The sequence below is a fragment of the Colias philodice genome, chromosome 7 (assembly GCF_061535455.1).
Source record: "Colias philodice isolate Cphi_HAF_F1 chromosome 7, ilColPhil1 Martin Lab GWU primary, whole genome shotgun sequence".
NCBI lineage: Eukaryota > Metazoa > Arthropoda > Insecta > Lepidoptera > Pieridae > Colias > Colias philodice.
Window position 1 is genome coordinate 4,779,964 of NC_143092.1, and position 20,243 is coordinate 4,800,206.

General features: G+C 36.0%; 2 protein-coding genes across 3 annotated transcripts; one reads left to right on the plus strand and one right to left on the minus strand.

Annotated features, from left to right (window-relative positions):
* Positions 1 to 56: 56 nt before the first annotated feature.
* On the minus strand, positions 57 to 13,713 carry LOC149487019 (Golgi resident protein GCP60). The gene is made up of 10 exons (XM_089697228.1): positions 13,579 to 13,713; positions 11,467 to 11,680; positions 11,243 to 11,311; positions 11,058 to 11,162; positions 10,491 to 10,757; positions 10,328 to 10,410; positions 9,790 to 9,975; positions 9,240 to 9,350; positions 8,594 to 8,709; positions 57 to 1,444 (listed from the first exon to the last, which is right to left on the minus strand). The coding sequence occupies exons 1-10, from the start codon at positions 13,697 to 13,699 to the stop codon at positions 1,328 to 1,330; spliced, it is 1,389 nt and encodes a 462-aa protein (XP_089553354.1). The 5' UTR covers positions 13,700 to 13,713; the 3' UTR covers positions 57 to 1,327.
* A 636-nt stretch (positions 13,714 to 14,349) lies between these two features.
* Nprl3 (GATOR complex protein Nprl3) lies at positions 14,350 to 20,156 on the plus strand. Of its 2 annotated transcripts, XR_016315865.1 has the most exons (12): positions 14,350 to 14,831; positions 15,177 to 15,371; positions 15,961 to 16,055; positions 16,260 to 16,473; positions 16,723 to 16,877; positions 17,152 to 17,283; positions 17,494 to 17,658; positions 18,180 to 18,381; positions 18,531 to 19,182; positions 19,449 to 19,642; positions 19,725 to 19,969; positions 20,000 to 20,156. XR_016315865.1 is itself a non-coding variant. In XM_089697229.1 (11 exons), exons 1-11 carry the CDS (start codon positions 14,633 to 14,635, stop codon positions 19,874 to 19,876), a joined length of 2,355 nt encoding a protein of 784 aa, XP_089553355.1. In that variant the 5' UTR covers positions 14,350 to 14,632; the 3' UTR covers positions 19,877 to 20,156. The 2 variants fall into 2 exon arrangements, 1 of the variants encoding a protein (XP_089553355.1); XM_089697229.1 differs by having other exon boundaries at positions 19,725 to 20,156.
* The last annotated feature ends 87 nt before the right edge of the window (positions 20,157 to 20,243 follow it).

Consider the following 20,243-nt stretch of genomic DNA (forward strand, 5'->3'; position numbering starts at 1 on the left):
ATAATAAAAAAAGAATTATCGAAATCGGTTCAGCCGTTCTCGAGTTATGCGCTTACCAACACATTTTGCGATTCATTTTTATATATAAGATAAGAAATAAAAATAAGTTTCACCTCTCAACATGTCAAACTGTTTTTGCCAAGCTATTTATTATTAATAAATAAAATATAAAAGTGTTCAAATTTAGAGAATGGCTTTAAGTACAAATCTTAGATCGCTATAATGTTTCACAGCACAAATATATAACAAGAATAATGTATTTATTTAATAAATATAATAATATTATAACATAATGAATAGAGGAACTATAAATAATTAAAATTCTTCTAATTTCTAATACTATAATCGTAACAAATGCATAATAGACACATAATATAATACTTCTAGTATGGACTTAAACTACTTTTACAGACGTATAATATATCAACGAAACAATTACTATGCTAACTAGATACAAGTACGCTATATAAAAGATATCTATAAATTATTTATAAAGGAGACATATAAAGGAGACATACAAACGATGTAAGGTTAATTGTTACATAGGTTCTTAACATATTCAATTGTTTAGATTACTATGGCATTTGTATAGACATAAATAGAGTTGATGTGGTATAATGTACTTTAAATAAATATAACTGCACTTATACAAGGATACCTATTAAGAAAAAAAATATTCTTCAAGTCTATTTCCTTCCAAAACTTAATGGTTTATATTATGTTAAAATTTTAAAGTTATGATAACCAACACAATTACAATCTAACAACACAACATCAATAAACATAGTTTCTTACATAGAAATAATAAGACATGAGAAACGTCATGTTTACTTGAAACAAAAATAATACAAGTTTATCCATAAATATTTTGCTGGGCAACAGCCTTAATTATTTTAGACTCTTCTTTATTAGACAGTGATATAATTTATACATCCATCTTATCGACTAAGTATGTCATGATTTTTTTAATAAATGTTTTTACAGACAAACAATTGTGACAGTATAATTCGGAGTTTCAAGTGTTCATTTTTTATGGAGGGAAATCTCCTATTAAATAAATTATAATTTGTTAGAGATGGCTTTATAAGATAATAATAATTTACTACACATATTATAGCTATTACATATATATCCAAATTCTCAAATAATACTCAATTTTAAGCTCTACCTGATCTGTGGCACTACATATATTTTAATGTTTTTTAATTATGCACTTAATACCGACGGAATGTAGCTCAAATTGAGTTGCATTTGAGAAGTCAGTTTTATTTACATTTAATATTCTTAAATAGTTTTTATAACATCGAATATGAGTCAGTGTCATAATTTATTGAATGTAGTAAACTTTATAATATAAAGTTTTCGATCGCCATAAACTGTATGTGTTATCAAACTTAAGTAAATAGACGCCTTCTCCAGGATACGTGTGAGAACCAGCATATACCTTTAAAAAATAGTATAAATAAAATGTAACAACTTAGATATTATTTGCAACGTCATGTAGCCCGAAACATAGCTAGGTAATATTAAACTAACAGCTACTAAACATATTAATTTTTCTTGTTCATCCAAACATCTAAGAGTTTGTAACAATGTCTATAACAGCTTAATATCTCAACATTAACACATTGAGATATACCTACATATGGAGACGACACCGCCTACATCACTTATGTTCCGCTCAACATAAGCCATATAACTGCACGCTCATTTTTTATTTGTTTTAAAGTGAAACGCATCAAAAATGCCTTCGTGTGTGTTGCAAAAATAATACAAATAATACGGAAAAGTGACTAACATAACTTTTCATCGGTAAGTACCTAACTAGATAATAATTTTTAAAACTTAGAGCAAAAAAATGGCGCACAGATTTTGTTCGTGGTGTCTCCTCCATACGTAGTAATATTATCTCAATGCATTAACAATGCTTTACCGATGAGCAACATGAATCGTCTTTGAAGTCTTGTTATTGACTACTAAAGTAAACAAAGAACTTCACCTACCCACTTTAGCATTCTATTCTGTTCATGTTTTTTCTACCGTAATTTGTCTATTATCTATTTATCTACTTTAATGTCGCTTCAACATATGCCTGTTCCATTCTTTTGCATTTAAAAAATTTCATATCTACTATATAAAAATAAGTCGGGTTTTCCTTCCTGACGCTATAACTCCAGAATGCACGAACCGATTTCCACAGTTTTGCATTCGTTGGATAGGTCTCGGGCTCCGTGAGGATTATAGCAAAGTGGTAACGCCAATATAATTAAAATAGTAAATGTAGAAATTAAACGTTTATTATTTGTGGTGTGTTCCTTCATCCTTCCCTACATACGAGCACAACCAATCATCGCGTGGTCACTAACCACGTGACACGTCCAATAAGACGTGAACGCGACGTTCGTGTCGCTGCGGTCAGTCGGGTTCGCTCCGTGCCTTCGCGAGGTTCGGGACTCGGCCACCGCCGGAGAGCTTCCACGAGGCTCTCTAGATCATCAGGCATTGTGCCCTTGTAACATCACCGGGGTATCCCGTGCCCCGGCCCTTGGTCGCGCTCACCGCCGCGTGTGTGTTTGTGTGGAGTGTGGGACTGGACGCCGTTCTTGCCCGCCGCGAGCTGGAGGACCCTGACCGCGTGGCGGCGCGTGTGTTCTGGACGCTACTCCCTCCGACGAGGTACGTGCCGTATGATCCTGTCTATCCCTCTTTGCGAACACCACGTAGATCAAAATACAGTCCACTTTCATATCGAGAATATATTTACGTATATTTTTTATATTGGCGCGACCATTGAGTGGTACCTTCGACCCGGATAGTAACCATTGAGTGGTACCTTCGACCCGGATAGTAACCATTGAGTGGTCACTTCGAGCAGGATAATACCTGATGATTCCACCGCCCTTATTAGGATACTCATTGTGTAGGACCTAATAAGCGATTAGTAGTATCTTCAATGCGAAATACTATTTAATATACCGCATATAATAGAACGACAATGCGTCTTCTACTATTCATATAAAATATATTTTAAACCCGCCCTTATTAGGATACTCATTGTAGGCCCTAATAAGCGATTTAATAGTACATTCATTGTGAAATAACTATAATATACCGCATAGATCGACATTGCGTCATCTATTATTTTTTGCTTAAAATATATTTTATTCCGCCCGTAACATTAAGTTACGCGTATATTATTATTAAAATAGTTAATTAAAACTATATTCATATCGTTTATCCGCAGTTATAACGCTAAAATCATTATAAATCGAACATATTTCATCATATTTATTTATCCGCTACCCGCGCTCGAAATTTATAACGTTATCTAGGTCATTCCGCGATCCGCTGTTATAATCCGACCATATTGAAAATTCATACTCGGTTCATATTACGCTTGCGTCGCTGACCTACTTTATTTAGTCGTATTACTTGTTATTGTAACTTGTATTGTAACATTCTCTGTTTGAATATATACTTTTGTTATTAAAAATGCCGCCTAAGAAAATGACTAAGTTACCTGATAGTGACGCTTCGGATGTTAATGATTCGGAAGATATAAATGATTCGCAGTTATCCATGTTATTAGCTAAACGCGAAATTATATTCGAAATGGTGCAAAGAATTTATGATTTGTCTTTGAACGTTCATAACAACGCCTCGCTTATGGAAAGTTTCCTTGACGAGTCCGCGCAGATAGAATCATTACGCGATGATTATAAACAGTGTTTAGACGAATACAATACTCGCTTATTATTATTAACACCTACCGCGAAACCTGATTATAAAAGCCTCGTTGCATTCGAGTCTTTATATAGCAGGATTAAAAGAATTAAATCGCAATATTCGCAACCAAGTCCGTCACACGGAGATATTAATAATTTGCATAAAAATAGGCCTAAATTACCGCCTATCGAATTAGTACCATTTTCGGGTGATATTCGCTCATTTCCGCTGTTTCTTTCGAATTTTGAATCAGTTGTTCATAACAATCCCGGCCTTACAGATGCCGAGCGTTTATATTATTTACTAGGTAAATTAACGGGGAAGGCCACAACTGTTATAGCTGGTATAACCCCCTCCGCTGAAAATTATAATTTAATATTACAAACTTTAAAAGATAAATATGATGATAAACGTATGTTGGTTTCCGCGTATTTAAATCAAATGTTTGATTTTAAACCTTTGCATTCTCCGTCCGCAACAAACTTTGATTTATTTACAGATAACTTTGTTAGCGCAGTGCGCGCCTTACAAAATATAAAGTTAGATAATATTACAGATTTAATGATTGTTCATATCGCGTTGAAGAAGTTAGATTCAGATACTGTTCGCGCTTTCGAGACAAAGTTTGGTAGTGAAATGCCTACTTTTGATAATTTAGTTCAATTTATTCAAACTCGTGCGAAGGTATTAGAACGCATTCATCCTTCCACAAATTCGGGAATAAATAAACCGCCTCGAAAGTATAATAATTATAACCGCAGTTTAAATAATACTTCTTCCGCACCGCCTAAGACGTATCAGTCTTACGTAACAACCGCTGATTCCGCTCATAGTTGTCTTTGTAAAAATATTACGCATCAACATTTATTTAAATGTTCGAGTTTTCATAAAATGAGTCCGCAGGAACGTTTGAAATACGTAAAGGATAGAAACGCGTGTATAAATTGTCTCAGTATAAAACATCGAGTTTCTAGTTGTTCGTCGAATTTTAATTGTCGCATTTGTAAATTAAAACATCATACAATGTTACATTTGAAACGCGAATCTTCTATTCCCGCGCCTGCGTCTCACCCCCCGCCGCGCAGCACACCGCCGTTGCCTGCGCCGTCCGCGTCGGGCGAGTGCGTCCGCTCCGACATTGCGCTATGTACCGCTAGCTATACAGCTGATACTGATAACGCATTTCAATGCAACGCGCCCGCGAATAAACAATGTACTATTTTATTATCAACCGCTGAAGTCGTATCTTATAATTGTAAAGGCGAACGGCTTGTTATTCGCGCGCTTTTAGATTCCGCTTCGCAAAGTCACTTCATTACGAATGAATGTTGTGAACGTTTAGGTATTAAACCGCAGAAAACCGAACGTACTATTATTAAGGGGTTCGGTGGTTCAGAAAAAATTATAAATAGTAATTCCGTAAATATACAATTTTATTCGCGTCTTGACAACAACATATCTTTTAATATTTCTCCGCTAGTTGTTGATCATGTTACGGATTTACTACCTACCGCTGTTATAGACACTTCTGTCTTATCGCATATTTCGCATTTACCGCTCGCAGATGAGAGTTTTGGTACGCCAAATAAAATCGATTTATTAATCGGTGCTTCTCTGTTCCCTCATCTGCTTCTCCCCGACGTAGTTCATGCATCTCGTGACTCGTCGGCGCCCGCTGCATTGCGCACGGTGTTAGGCTATGTAATAATGGGTTCAGTACCCACCATACCTAACATACATAAACCGCCCTTGACGTGTTGTCACGTTCAAGAGACCGCCGCTATTGACTCATTAGTCAGGCGTTTCTGGGAGCTCGAGGAGCTTCCTACCGCACCGCCCGTTCAACATCCCGATGATGTTGAATGTGAAGAATATTATAAATTAACTACAACCCGCGATCCCGTGAGTGGTAGATATATTGTTTCGCTTCCATTTAAGGATGATTTCTACACTCTCGGTGACTCATTTAATATTGCCCGCAGGCGTTTCATGTGCCTCGAAAGAAAGCTACAGGCTTCACCTAAATTAAGGTTGGCATATGATGACGTCATAAAAGATTATCTAACGAAAAATTATATATCACCCGCGCCTCCGTATGATCCGCGTGACCCTACACCTATTTATATTATACCGCATCACGCTGTTCTGCGCGAGGATAAATCGTCGACTAAGCTGCGCATGGTCTTAGATGCTAGCATGCCAACTTCTGGAAGCCAGCGTTCATTGAATGACCTTCTGCATGTTGGGCCGAATTTACAAGGCAATTTGTTTACAATAATTTTAGGTTTTCGTCTCCACGCGATTGCCATGACCGCCGATTGCCGCCAACAGTTTCTGCAGATATTCGTGCGTGAGTTTGATCGTCGTTTTCAATGTTTTTTATATCGTTTCAGCCCGCAGGATCCGCTGCTTCTTTATCAATTTAATCGAGTTTGCTTCGGCATCAAGTCTAGTCCTTATCATGCACTGCGCACGGTAAGACAGCTCGTAGAAGATGACGGCGCGAAATATCCGCTAGCGAGTGGCATTGCGTCTTCCTCGTTGTATATGGATGATATCGCCTTCTCTATTCCCACGGAATGTGAAGCAGTTTCCGCGTCGCAGCAGCTCATCGATTTGTTTAAGGGAGCTCAGTGGGATCTTATTAAATGGAATAGTAATAGCAAAAATGTGTTAGATAATCTTCCCGCTTCGCACAAACTTTTACCCTCCGCGGTGGAGTTTGATAAGACCGTGCAACATAAATTACTTAGTCTGCATTGGTCTACTGTTGCTTATTATTTTTATTTTAAAATTACCGCTCCCGCCGATGTGATGTGCACTAAGCACTTCATCTTGTCAATTACCGCCCGTCTGTGGGACATGATGGGCTACGCTGCTCCCACAGTCGTGTATAACATCCCATCAGATAATTTCTACCATGTTTCTGGTATTGAAAATCCCGCTGTCATTCTTTCGCGTGGCATTACGCCACAAAATCTCGTACCGCACCCTCTGTGGTTCCACGGACCCCAGTGGGCTCGTTCGGACCCATCTGATTGGCCTCTTAAGAGTCTCGATGGCGAGTCTATTGCAGACATTCCCGAACGAAAATTATTAGCGCACACTGTGTGCCCGCCTATAAAGCATTGCGCTTTATACGATACCGCCCTTCGCGTCTCGGCGCGTCGTGTATTTTATATTCATAGGTTCCTTATATTATTACCCCGCCGCGGTGTTATGATGACCGTAGAGGAACCTAATTTCGCCGAGAATAAAATTATTCCCGCCCTGCAAAATAACTATTTTGCAGAGGAGTATTATAATATACTCTTTTATAAATTTTATTCGCAAGCTCTCAACCGCTTGAGGCCTTTTATTCGCAACAGACTTATCCTTATTGGACGTCTATGCGATTCCGCCCTGGAATATGCACATAAGCATCCAGTGATATTGCCGCACAATGATCACATAATTATCATGATCATTGATTATTATCATATTAAACATAATATGAATATTATAACACATTTGTTTCTTGTTATTTTAATTACCGCGCTTTTATTAGCTTTGCCCGCGCCGCAAGTCAAATCTGATCACGTCAGTTTGCTTGATAGGCATTCGCTACTGGACAAGTTAGTCCAGTCGTTTTGGAAATGTTGGAGATTGGAATACGTCTTACACGGTTTGCAGGTTAGGCAGAAATGGAATACGCCTTCCACACCTATTACTCCTGGAACGGTCGTGGTTGTAATAAATGATAATGCACCGCCCCTAACCTGGCCTTTAGCCGTCGTAGAGAAAGTACATCCTTCAAAGGACGACGTCGCGCGCGTTTGTACAGTTAGAACCGCCAAGGGAACTTACCTTCGCCCGGTCGTTCGTTTATGTCCGCTTCCAAGACAATAGTTATATCGCATTAGTATATTACCGCAGTTAGTTAAGTTTAATTTTAAGTTTTGCACCGCTTTCGTTTATAATTTCTTAGTTATAATACCGCCGTGACTTTAGGAATTTATATACCCCGCTCGCATTACGCGATCCTAGAGTCATAGAATTTGTTATTTATATTACCGCCGTGGCTCTTAGGACTTTTATCAACCCGCGCGCATTATGCGATCCTAGAGTCATAGTTTTTCGCTGTATCTTATGATTGGTTTTAAATGGTGACCCATTTAGGGCGGGTGGATATGGTAACGCCAATATAATTAAAATAGTAAATGTAGAAATTAAACGTTTATTATTTGTGGTGTGTTCCTTCATCCTTCCCTACATACGAGCACAACCAATCATCGCGTGGTCACTAACCACGTGACACGTCCAATAAGACGTGAACGCGACGTTCGTGTCGCTGCGGTCAGTCGGGTTCGCTCCGTGCCTTCGCGAGGTTCGGGACTCGGCCACCGCCGGAGAGCTTCCACGAGGCTCTCTAGATCATCAGGCATTGTGCCCTTGTAACATCACCGGGGTATCCCGTGCCCCGGCCCTTGGTCGCGCTCACCGCCGCGTGTGTGTTTGTGTGGAGTGTGGGACTGGACGCCGTTCTTGCCCGCCGCGAGCTGGAGGACCCTGACCGCGTGGCGGCGCGTGTGTTCTGGACGCTACTCCCTCCGACGAGGTACGTGCCGTATGATCCTGTCTATCCCTCTTTGCGAACACCACGTAGATCAAAATACAGTCCACTTTCATATCGAGAATATATTTACGTATATTTTTTATATTGGCGCGACCACAAAGCAAAGGTGTCTCTGGTGGCGAAACGGAGTTCGCCCGGTTTGCTAGTTTGCTATTATTTATTTATTTATTTATTTATTTATTCATCTTTGACTTTTGCTATAAAAAAGCTAGTTGCTATAAAGAACTAAAGACTAACTCATAATATACATACCTCAGTGTGACAATCGCGTCTGTATATGGGCACTACGAGGCTAACTAGTGGCCTCGAGTTCGCCAAAACTCTTTTATCTGCACCAATTTCTGGATCTGTCCCACGGATTGTATACTCTGTAATCAAAATATTATAATTAATATGTTTCTAATTCAAAATGAAACAAAAACTAATTCACTTATAACAAATGGGGAAGCAATTTACTATTAGAATTTTATCTTAATTTATAGGTCTTTATTTATATCTTATGTCGTTAAGTCTAACTAATTTACAAAAAATGTTGCAAAGAGCTAATTAAAGTAAAATATTGCATGTTTCGCCATATCACTAGATATTAAACTAAGGGCAATGACTGCAACCTATTCCGAGTTTTTATAATAATTAATGAAATACATATAATAAAACAAAAAAAGACGGGTTGCACTCAGGGAGTGCCGGCAGAAGTGAAAACTTGATTATTAACGTTCAGCATGTTTGATATTTTGGAATGGTATCCGTCTTACGCATGGAATATAAGGGCTAAAAAAAAAACATCTGTCTTACGCTTTTTCGATCAGGCCACGTGTCCTGACGCGAGTTTAAGATTTTATACCCAACGCCGCTAAAGAAGTTTTCACTTCAATAATTGAAATTAATGATGAATTACCTTCTTCACCATAATCATCATCATCACCATCGTCGTCATCATCAGATTCGGAGACGTGTACTGTCACTTCAGTTGTGGGAGATTTGCTCCATTCAAAGTGCAGGCCGAAACCTAAAAATATTCACATTTAATATATTTTCTTTCCTTCCAATACAAATTGGCATGTTTCCAGGTATCCTTTCGTTAGAAAGATAAATAAAATCGCGGAACCTTATTTTTATTTATGCTCGCATGCGAAGTTACTGTGGAAAGGAATTGTAGCAGTATGATTCGACAATCTATTAAGTCACTCAGTAGAAATAAATCCATACTAATATTATAAATGCGAAAGTAACTCTGTCTGTCTGTTACTCAGTCACGCTTAAAATACTGAACCAATTTGCATGAAATTTGGTATGGAGATATTTTGATACCCGAGAAAGGACATAGGATAGGTTTTATCCCGGATATCCTACGGGAACGGGTTTTTCTTTGAAAACGCGGGCGAAGCCGCGGGCGGAAAGCTAGTTACATAAAATTTTGTTTCTTTAGTTAGCTACAAATAACGTACCAATATCATAGTGGTCGGTCGCAAACTCCCAACAAATGGACCTGGCCCGCTGGTGCGTGGGCACTCTGACCGTGACGGTCTCCCCGTGGCCCACGGTCAACATGCCGCCGTGGGCACGCGCCGATTCCTTGAACTCTTGCACTTCACTGCGAGTCCACATACGGGCTTCTTCTACTGGTAGACCATCTTGGTTTTTTTCAAACGTTGAAAGAAAAAGAAAAAATATTTTAACATGATAAGGTTTTTAAAATCGTTTTAGTGGAGTGACATGTTCAGAAACTTGTGTCACACCAAAACCTCACGAGCGCGATCGCAGGTATAACGAGAGAGAGACGGACCGATCTCCCGTCTCATCTCGAGCGCTGCCACCAATAAGACGTTATCACGTAAACATCTCGATCGTAAACCTACTTTACAAACAACCAATTTTTTAAGCAGGATTTTAACTGCGGCTTTCGTCTACTTCGTATAATATTCTACTACTATTCCATCATAGCATAAATGATTTTCTTTATTTCAATTTATTTTGTGGACTTACCATCAATTTCTGATTCGCCTTCATCTTCTCTTGATTCGTCATTATAATCACTTATTTCAGCTTTCTCCAATGTTTGCATTGATCTGATAAACATTGAAATAATTATTTACCTGTTTAGTACACAAAAAATTAAGATAATATAGATACAAAAATTAACACATACTTATTATCCAGAATGTTTTCAGTTTCATTCGAATTACAATCTTTCGTAACTTCAATGTTTTCTTTTTCCAAGTCTTCTTTGCAATTTATATTAGAATTTGCTAATCGTTCATCAACAGCCAATTGTTGTATATACTGTTGGTAATGTTGATCCTGCAATTGGCGTATAAGAACAGCTTGTTGATCGAAATTGCCTGGAAACTGCTGTTGTGCATATTGCAAAAACTGTTCGTAAGACTGCGCGTTGAGCGCGTCTTTTATCCTTTGCCTAAAAGAAAATTTGCATTGAAATTTATATTCATCGATTTCTATTATTGAATTGCAATAAAATAAATAAATTAAATACATCCTGTCTATGTAAAAGAATTAAATAATTAGGAAAATTAAGTCACAGGAATTGGCAATTAGCATTGATAAAAATGCCATACATTTTATTGTACAGTTTTGCATTAACTATGTGCTAATCATTGAAAGATGGTAAAAAGAATAAAAATATATTTTCTATTATTATTTGTAAAATTTATCGGTTTTTAACAGTTTATGTAAAGTAGATTATACATTTACTCACACTTGCTGCTCCTCTGTTAGCTTAGTTCTAGTTTGTTTTTGTTCTTCAAGTATTATCCTATTTTCTAGTTCTACATGACTTTTTTCATCTTGTTCTTTCTTCATCCTAGAAATAAAATTAAAAAAGGGTTTTATGAATTCTAAGACCATCAGGAAAAGAGCAATTATTAATAGTATAAAACTTACTCTTGTTGTTTTTTATCTTCAAGGTCTCTTTGAATTGCTTCAATGTATGGTCTGAACAAGGGACATAATCTGCAGAAAAACATTTACACAATATGAAAGAAAATAAGGGAGCGAAAAATAATTAAAAATTTATTATTATTCGTAAATAATATATTGCACAAAAATAAAAAAAAATATTTGCTCAAAAATTTTATACAACCATACCAACAATGTAATTATAATACCTGTCTATTGTATGCACAAATCCGGCCATAGCCTGTGTTTGTGACGTCTGACCTAGCGACTGCCATGCTGCTCGTCTATCTCTGCCTATAACATCCAAAACTCCCAATGGTGGAGCAGAATTAACATCCAACGGCCCATGAGCTGCCTGTTGTGTATATGCCACTAATTTTAATCTATCTTCATAACTTAAGTGCATTGCCTTGCCCTCTTTATCTGTAAAGAAATATCTAAGTTAATTAAGCTTAATTGGAATAAGCATAGGCTTAAAATAATTGCATTATTTATAATCAGTACAAAAATTTTCTTCTATTTTGTTTTATATTACTCATCTATTAAAAAAAATGTTTATAACTCCAATTAGGCCTATAGGTATATGATATCCCAACTCGTTTATTATTGAACAAAAAAACTTTAAAAATAAAAATAAATATTACTTATTAGAATTTTATAGCAGTAATGACCTACACTCCTACAGCATAAAATAATTTTGTATTGAAATAGTGCAAGTTTCATAATTTAGGGAAATGATGTTGTAAAATTGTGTGTTATTTTGTGTAAATATAAATTCACATATTTTCAGCAATTAACTGAATATTAATTGAGTATGCATGAATTTATGCCTAAAAACATTGCCGTCACAATTCATTAATGGGTATTTCTTTAGAAATTTGCGGCACGAATTAAGGGGGGGGAGGGGAGGGAAAGGGAGGGGGGAGGTAAGAGGAGACCCCCTATAAAGTGGGGGGGTGAGGAAACCCCCCCTTCTATTTTTTTTTAAATTTTTTTTGAGATTATATTTATACTAGCTTACCGCCCGCGGCTTCGCCCGCTTTGACTTAAACCTAATAAATTATATACTAAAACCTTCCTCTTGAATCACTCTATTTATTAAAAAAAACCGCATCAAAATCCGTTGCGTAGTTTGAAAGATTTAAGCATACAAAGGGACATAGGGATAGAGAAAGTGACTTTGTTTTATACTATGTAGTGATGTAGTTAGAAATATAACGAAGATTATGGGCTTTCTTGACTGCTCCGGCGCTGCAGAACGTGGCGCTTGCCCCCGTGTACCTCGTTGCAGGCAGGAGTCTTCACTCGCCTTTGTAGCTTCGGCTTTTTGGTCGCCTTTGGCGACCAGCCTCAGCCACTCCGGCTCGCTTGACTCTGCCTGCTCCTCAGCACACGCGGGCGCCACGCTCCTCCGCGCCTCCGACTTTTTAAATACACTCTAGTGTATGACAGACAAGTACCACGTGGAATCGGGGTGGACAGATTCGGTTCTGTGATTAACAATTTGTGTGCAATATACTTAGTTACATACAATAAAAACATTTTTTTTAAATAATTATTTTTCAAATCTTGTATACATGTTTGATACAATTTACAATGGCAATGAATGGATCCATTTTATTTATTTCCACCCATCGTCTCCACATATTCTATAATATTATCACCGAAGTTTGCTGGGTGGTTATAGTTATCTTTTTTAAAAAATCTTTTTACAACATGCCACTGGGACTCAAATGGGTCAGAGGCAACAAATGGGTTGTCTGGGTCTGAGTGATTAACTTTTTTATGAACATACCCATATTGCCCCAAACAATCTTATGCTATGCTCGCCAATAACCCGTATGAATTGTTGTCCCCTCAGCAACATGCTTTTGAATGAACTATGGTTTTTAATATGTACATTAAGACATTTGTTATCTCTTTCAAACACAATTCTTGTAGTTTTGTCAATGTAACTCAAACAATTTTGAACATAATCTCAAAAATTAAAAAAAAGATTTCTCTGTAATTACATGTTTCCGCACGAAAAGCCGCTAATGTATGTTTCGGGGCATCATTATCGATCGATAAAAATTAAAATCGCGCCGAAATTCGTGCCGCACGTTTCTAAAGTCAACCCCATTAATGCCATTTTTTAATCAATTTATGCCATGAAAACGTATTTTTCATATAAAAAAGGAATATTGTGAAGTAAAAATTGAGCGAGTATTCTCACTTAAATTCGTCACTCCTGTAACTCCTAATATAGATGCTACATCAAAATTGAATTTTAAAATTACCTGAGCTTAATCAAAATACAGTGAAATATGTATCTCCTTTACCTTTATAAAATGATAGACCATGTTTATAAACTTCACGCAGTGGTAAGCCCCATCTTCTCTCTTCGCTTTCAATAATCCCTTGGTCGATTTCCAAGGATATTTTCTCTGGATTTACTTTCATATTTAATGCTCTATATTATTAAATGAGGTCCTAAACTTATTCACAAATTAGGGAATATAATTTGTCTCAAAATACAGCAAAACATATACGTCAATAAACGTCAATTCTTATTCTTAAATGTCAAATTCACAGTCAATTTCATAAAGGCGTTCGACAATAGACAATCGAGTGCCTATCATTTGAGACAGAGATAATAAATATATTTTTCTTCTGTGGATTTATCTTTTATTATGCTAGGCGTCCACTAGGCGGATCGGGCCGGGCCGCATCGCAACGCAAAAATACGCCGGCCTATGTTTTGTATGAAACATCGTCCATTAGCGACGGATTGGGTCGGGGCGGGCCGCAACGCATTGGCGGATATCGCTTCGCAGGCGGATTTCTGCCGGCGGTGCGCTGCGGCCCGGCCCGCCCCGACCCGTCTAGTGGACGCAGGCAGGCGGATGTGAGCGGCGAGCGTCTGTTAGATAAAATTTGCCTAGGCGGTCCGCCGCACCCCGTACAGGTGGACGCAGGAGCAAACAGCGCGTCCATTAGAGACGGCCCGTTGCGATGCGACCCGCTCCGATCCGTCTCTAATGGACGCCTAGCATTAATTCACATATTATGTCAATTTGTCAAATTGACATATTTCTACTGTCATTAAAATTTTGACACATTACAAAAGCAAAACACTAACCTGCAGCCTAATTACAAAAATATTTTATGTGTGTAACACAATAACACAATAGAACGCAGTAAGAACTCAATTATATATAAATAGTTTCACATCTAGTGCTGTTATTTGTAAAATGTGCAAAGACCTCAAACAATTCAAATCGTTTAATTTTTTATTCGAGTGCCCTTTGCATGAAAGTCTTGCTATCGAGTTATTTAACAAAAGTAGGAAAATATAAATTTTATTCTGTTTACGTATCATATAATTGAATTGAAATGGAAGTTAATCCATTGAATATATTTTTCGTAAAGTCGGATAGCAAAGGAGATAGATTACTATTTCGATATCCATATACAACAGAAAACAAAGATGAAAGTAAACAGAAGAAATGTGGTCGTCACAACCCATACGCTATCAACTCTACCGAAGATTTATTGCAAAATCCCCAATCTCAAACTTCTAATATTTGCAAAGGTAATTTAAAATATTATTTCGTTTTAAAGGATTTGTAAACTTGGTAATATAAATTACGACTTAAGATAATTTATTCATTATTATGTGATTCATTCTTTGCAATTTGTTATTATGTTGAACATACTATCTATGTATCATTAATTTGAATAGTTGAAATTAACATAAAACATAAATATAACATACCCGCAAGATCTCCTTTGCGGAGTTTATAGAAAATTAAAGCTAGTTTTTATTCTATGCTATGCAATATTTGTATCAATGTATTCTTTCTAATTAGTGCGTCATACAAGATATTATATGATATATCAAAATGATTCTAGAATGACTTTACATGTATTTTTCCAGGCCAACTAAGTGGATTTACTGATGAAATGTTATCAACATTATTTGCTGTGAAAGCAGAGCTTTGCAACAGAAAGTTTGAGCTCAAAGTGAATGATGTCAGATTTGTTGGCCATCCAACATTGCTTCATGACACTGCAGCTATGATACTCATTAATATTGTGTTTGCTTTACAAGCGTCGGCTAGCCATTCAATAGGTAAGTAATGTTATTTTCAATTACAATACCTTAAATTAATCCTGGGCCAATAGGCGATGATTCATAAAGCTTAGAAATTTGTGTATTAAGTTTATGTATTTGTAAGTATTGTGTATTCCTTTTTAAAGGATTTGGTTGATATAAATCATTTTGAGACTTATATGTAGATTATATGCACATTATATGACCCTTGCAGAATAATGAAATTAATTCAAGTAGTGCAATACTTGCTTATTTTGTGAGTATATAATGTAATAAGGACAAATATATTTAACCTTTAACACATTAGACTTGCATCATAGGTCATCATAGGTCTGCGGTAGCCGCATCGCAATGCGCATAGAAATGAATATTACGTACATAATTGTGCTTGCGGTCAGCCGGACGGCTACCCGCAATGTGGCTACCCGCATAGTGCGTATACGCTCTAAAATACATAATAGTGTACTACATTAAAATTTAAATATGTAAAATGTATAATAAAAGCAAAAATTATTGTGTAATGTCATTCTAAATTCACTATTTTTTTTCCAAACTGCTTTTTTATATTTTACTGTTGTTGTACAGCTTATTTTATTTTTGTTTTCAGTTAAATGTTACTATGATTTGAGTAAAAGGCTGGGAAAAGCACTAAGGCACGAAGAAAAAAGATGTTCCTATTTGACTGAAGAAATGAAAATCATGGTAGGTACTTATAACACTTGTCTTTTTTTCCATATCTTTATAAGTTAGTCAAACAATTTAATTCTCAATTTCTCACATATCTAAAGAAATAACTGTTGTAAGTTTTATATCATGTCACATGTCAATCACATGCTTTTGTCCAACAGGGAACAACTAACTTAGATAATTTTATCTTATTTTCATAGTGTAACCTTGTTTTTCTAGTTAGCAGCACATGATGAAGTATCAGCACTAGATAGTGAAATAAATGGGGAAAACGATGAATATGAAAGCAATTCGCGACACTCCATCAGTTCGACAACACAAGGCACTGAAAATGGTTCCGAACCAATGCCCAAGAACGCATTTCATTTGATACTACAAAGAAGCTCTCTGGCTAAATCTATGAAGTCTGTGTTTGAAGAATTAAGTAATACAGGTATGGTAGGACGAAATATATGAATTGTTAATTAAAGTAGGTAGTAGTTAATTATATTATTTGATAGGTAGTAGGTACTAAGGATACTTCTTAAAAAAATTATCTATCTTAATCTATTCTTCTGTATGTATCTAACATCTATTCAGATTTATAAGATTAACCAATTTATTGTCTGCAAGCTATATTATTCTATGAGATTACATAGTTCCACACAAGATTTCTTAAGCAATGTCATATTTTAATTTTCAGGTATAGTTCAAGTTAGGATAAATAAATGGGTGCTTCTCTCATTTTGTTTACCGCACAAAGCTCATCAGATTCATAACAGAGGCCTCTCTGTAGAACCAGAAACAATAGACAAATGTGTTCTCAAACTCAGGCCTTACCATGGAATATTGCTTATGGTAAGTGCTTCCTCTTCCTTAGTGAAATGTTCTATTGTAACAAAATTAGTATTCTATTATTTTTTCATAACCAACAACAATCTTTTATTGGAAGAATTTGTAGAATACTTTATAGTATAAATTTCACAATATTTCATGATATTTTTTTATCAATTAGATTACATTTGTAGAAACAATAACACATACTAAACTACTGAACATTCAGTGTCCTAACAAATAATTTATCAAGAAAACAAATATTCCATAAATTTACTATTACTATACTTTAATTCAGGTGAATCCAAATGATTTATTACAATCAATACCTTTAGACGGAAGTCCGGCGCTACTCCGTCTAATAAAATTATACAGCCCATTGAAGAGCTTACAAACATTGGCTATTGAAGCTGACTTAACATTAACACAGGTAAGGAAAAATTGCTATTATAAACATAATAGACATGTATCAAAGTTATAAAAAAATTATTTAAGTGTCTCTTGTTCACTCAAAAATATTAATAATTAAAACTTAAAAAATTACGTATGCCACTCAGAAATAATAATTATCACAGGTTTCATCTGTTGTAAGACTTAAAAATAAAGTAGGAAATAAAAAAAATAATGTTGCTTATTGCAGGCATTTCAGTTAACTGGTCACCTTGTATATTGGGCGAAAGCTACAGTTATATATCCATTATGCGAAGGCAATGTGTATGTTGTATCACCGGCCGCTAATATCCACATACATTCACCACTTGTTGAGGAATTTGCAAAGGAATTCCCTGGATTATGTTTATTACAGGTAACACCAATATTTTGAATTATAAATGAAAATTAATTAAAATAACAAAATCTGAAAAAAGAGTGATGTTATTAAAATTGTCATATTGAATATTGGTAAAATTGTCCAAAATTTAAATGACAATAAAATGCGAAACTCCCCATTCTGGTACTTTAAAAAAAGTTTCTCAAGGTTAAGGGATAAAAAAGTGTTTTTGCGATGTTCAAAGAAAAAAAAAGTTTATTTGGACCATCAAAATTATATAAAATACGAAATATTATAAAATACAATAAAAATGGTACTTATGTCTAATCAGCTTGGTGGCAAAAATGGTTTCATCATGTGCTACACTTGTGAAGCGCTGTTTTTCAGTAGCCCCTTCATTCACTGAAAATAAATTTAAGTCACTTCAGAACAAAATTGCAGATTTTAAAATTACTAGCTTTCACGCTTCAAAATTTGAAAAGCACACTTTTCCGTCGAGCTGCTTTAATGAACCCAGTTACAGCTGCACCTAATACTAGCGTTTTTAATTGATACAGATGCTGAGCGAGTTCTCGCTCCCCGCGCCGCTGTGGTACGTGTCGCGCAGCGGGGCGTGGGGCGCGCGGGGCGGGGGGCGGCTCGCGCGCCTCGTGGCGTGGCTGCTGCAGCGCCGCCTGCTGCTGCAGCTGCACACCTACGTGCAGTTCAACTCGCCGCACTGGCCGCGCCACCACCACCAGAACAACTCGCAGGCGCTAGGTTTCAACTTTTTAACTGTTTCAAAATATCTAATCTAATCCAGAATATTTTAAATGATACAAAGTAACTTATTAAATGTGTATAAAAATTCGTAATAAAACTATTAAAAATTTAATATTTTAATAATATTTTTTTTTATGATATTTCAGATGGAAAAGAATATTATTGTGAAAAACATGACACATATTATCAATCAAACAGCATATCGTTTTCATCATTGAACCAACTGCAATTGAATGTCCCTGAGCCGGTTGAAACTCGGGAAACTATCAAGTCATTCCCTGACTCTAATAATGACTATCCCACACAAAACAACCTGAACCAAACTGATTTCTCGCACACAAAGCCCATTGTCATAGAATCTGACCACACAAAATACGATAAATTCAATGAAATCGATTCCGCCAATCATTCATTCGACGATGGAGTTGATGTAGTAGATGGCATTATTAAAACCGATATGAATGGTGATTGTGATAAGGAAAAACCACAAAAGAAGCAAGCGAATTCAGTTGACAGTGGAATTTCAAATAATATAAATGGCAATGGCATGAATGGTGATCACGTAAATGAACACACAGATATCAACGGTCACAATGATCATAGTAAAGAGGAAAAATCACTGACTTCAAGATTGTCGGATTTATCCCTAAAGGATGGTCTAAGGGACGCGAGTAGTGATGAAGATAGGTTCGAAAGTGATGCTGATGTGTCGCCGAGACAAAAATATCACGGCATAAGTAATGGTGTGGACAAGAAGAATGGTGTGTCGCTGAATTTGAAGTTACAAAGTGAAATGAGGTAGGTAAAGCTAAAATATCCACATATCAGTTTAACTAGACAGTAATTTTCATCATTAAATTTTTGTGTCTATTCTGATGGTACACAGTTTTCAATTAAAAATTTTCTTTTATTTAATGATTTTCAATTATTCTAATAAAATTTCTTTTTAGACTCTAGAGTAATATTGGTCCATGCCCTACATTCAATTATGTCGCTTTAAATGCAGTCTGTATTTTTCGCATCTCATAGATCAAAATAACCATCTTTTTGTGTTTTTTTTACAGTTTTCAGTCACCAACAGTATGGACGGCGCCGCTCGGCTGCGACGCAGTGGACGCGTGTCGCTTGCCCAACGATCCGCCGACAACTGAATCTCTTCTCGATACATTCACTGCGGAAGAAAGAGCCGTGCTCGCTAAAATACCCGCAGCTGAAAACCCCGATGATTTATTGTTACTCGCACAATTACATAAAAAAGGTATTCATAAATTCATTATGATTGGTGACGAAAATTAAGAAAAAATGTATTTGTTTCATAATAATATTTTTTTTTATTTCAGGTTACTTTCGTGGTGAACAGCACCTAGAAGAAATAATGTTTATGGAGAATGTCACTCGGTCACAACTAATGCAGCTACTAGACAAATTTAAAGATGTCCTCATAACGTTTGAGACAGAGGACCCCGCTGTTGCCATGTTATATCCGTATTAGTGTAGATTCTTGTTTATTGTTTATAACCAAAGCCTAATTGACAATTACTTTTGATAATTTTTTTTGTGAAAATACATTTGCTTTTGTTTACATAAAACAAAAGCAAATGTATTTTAAAAAAAAAAAGTTTTTGCATAACACTCAAGGATTTATATTCAAAACTAAATCTGCCATAACACCTCATTATTATTCTTTTTAAGCACATACATCGTGAAAATGCAAAATTAGTTTCCTATAAGACGTGTATTTGGTATATAGCTCAATAAATTATTATATTGTACGGTTTTTTTATTCATTTAATATTTTCAACATATATTTGGTGAATAAAGTACAAGTGTCCCAATTAACTGTCCCTAGGTAAAAAAGT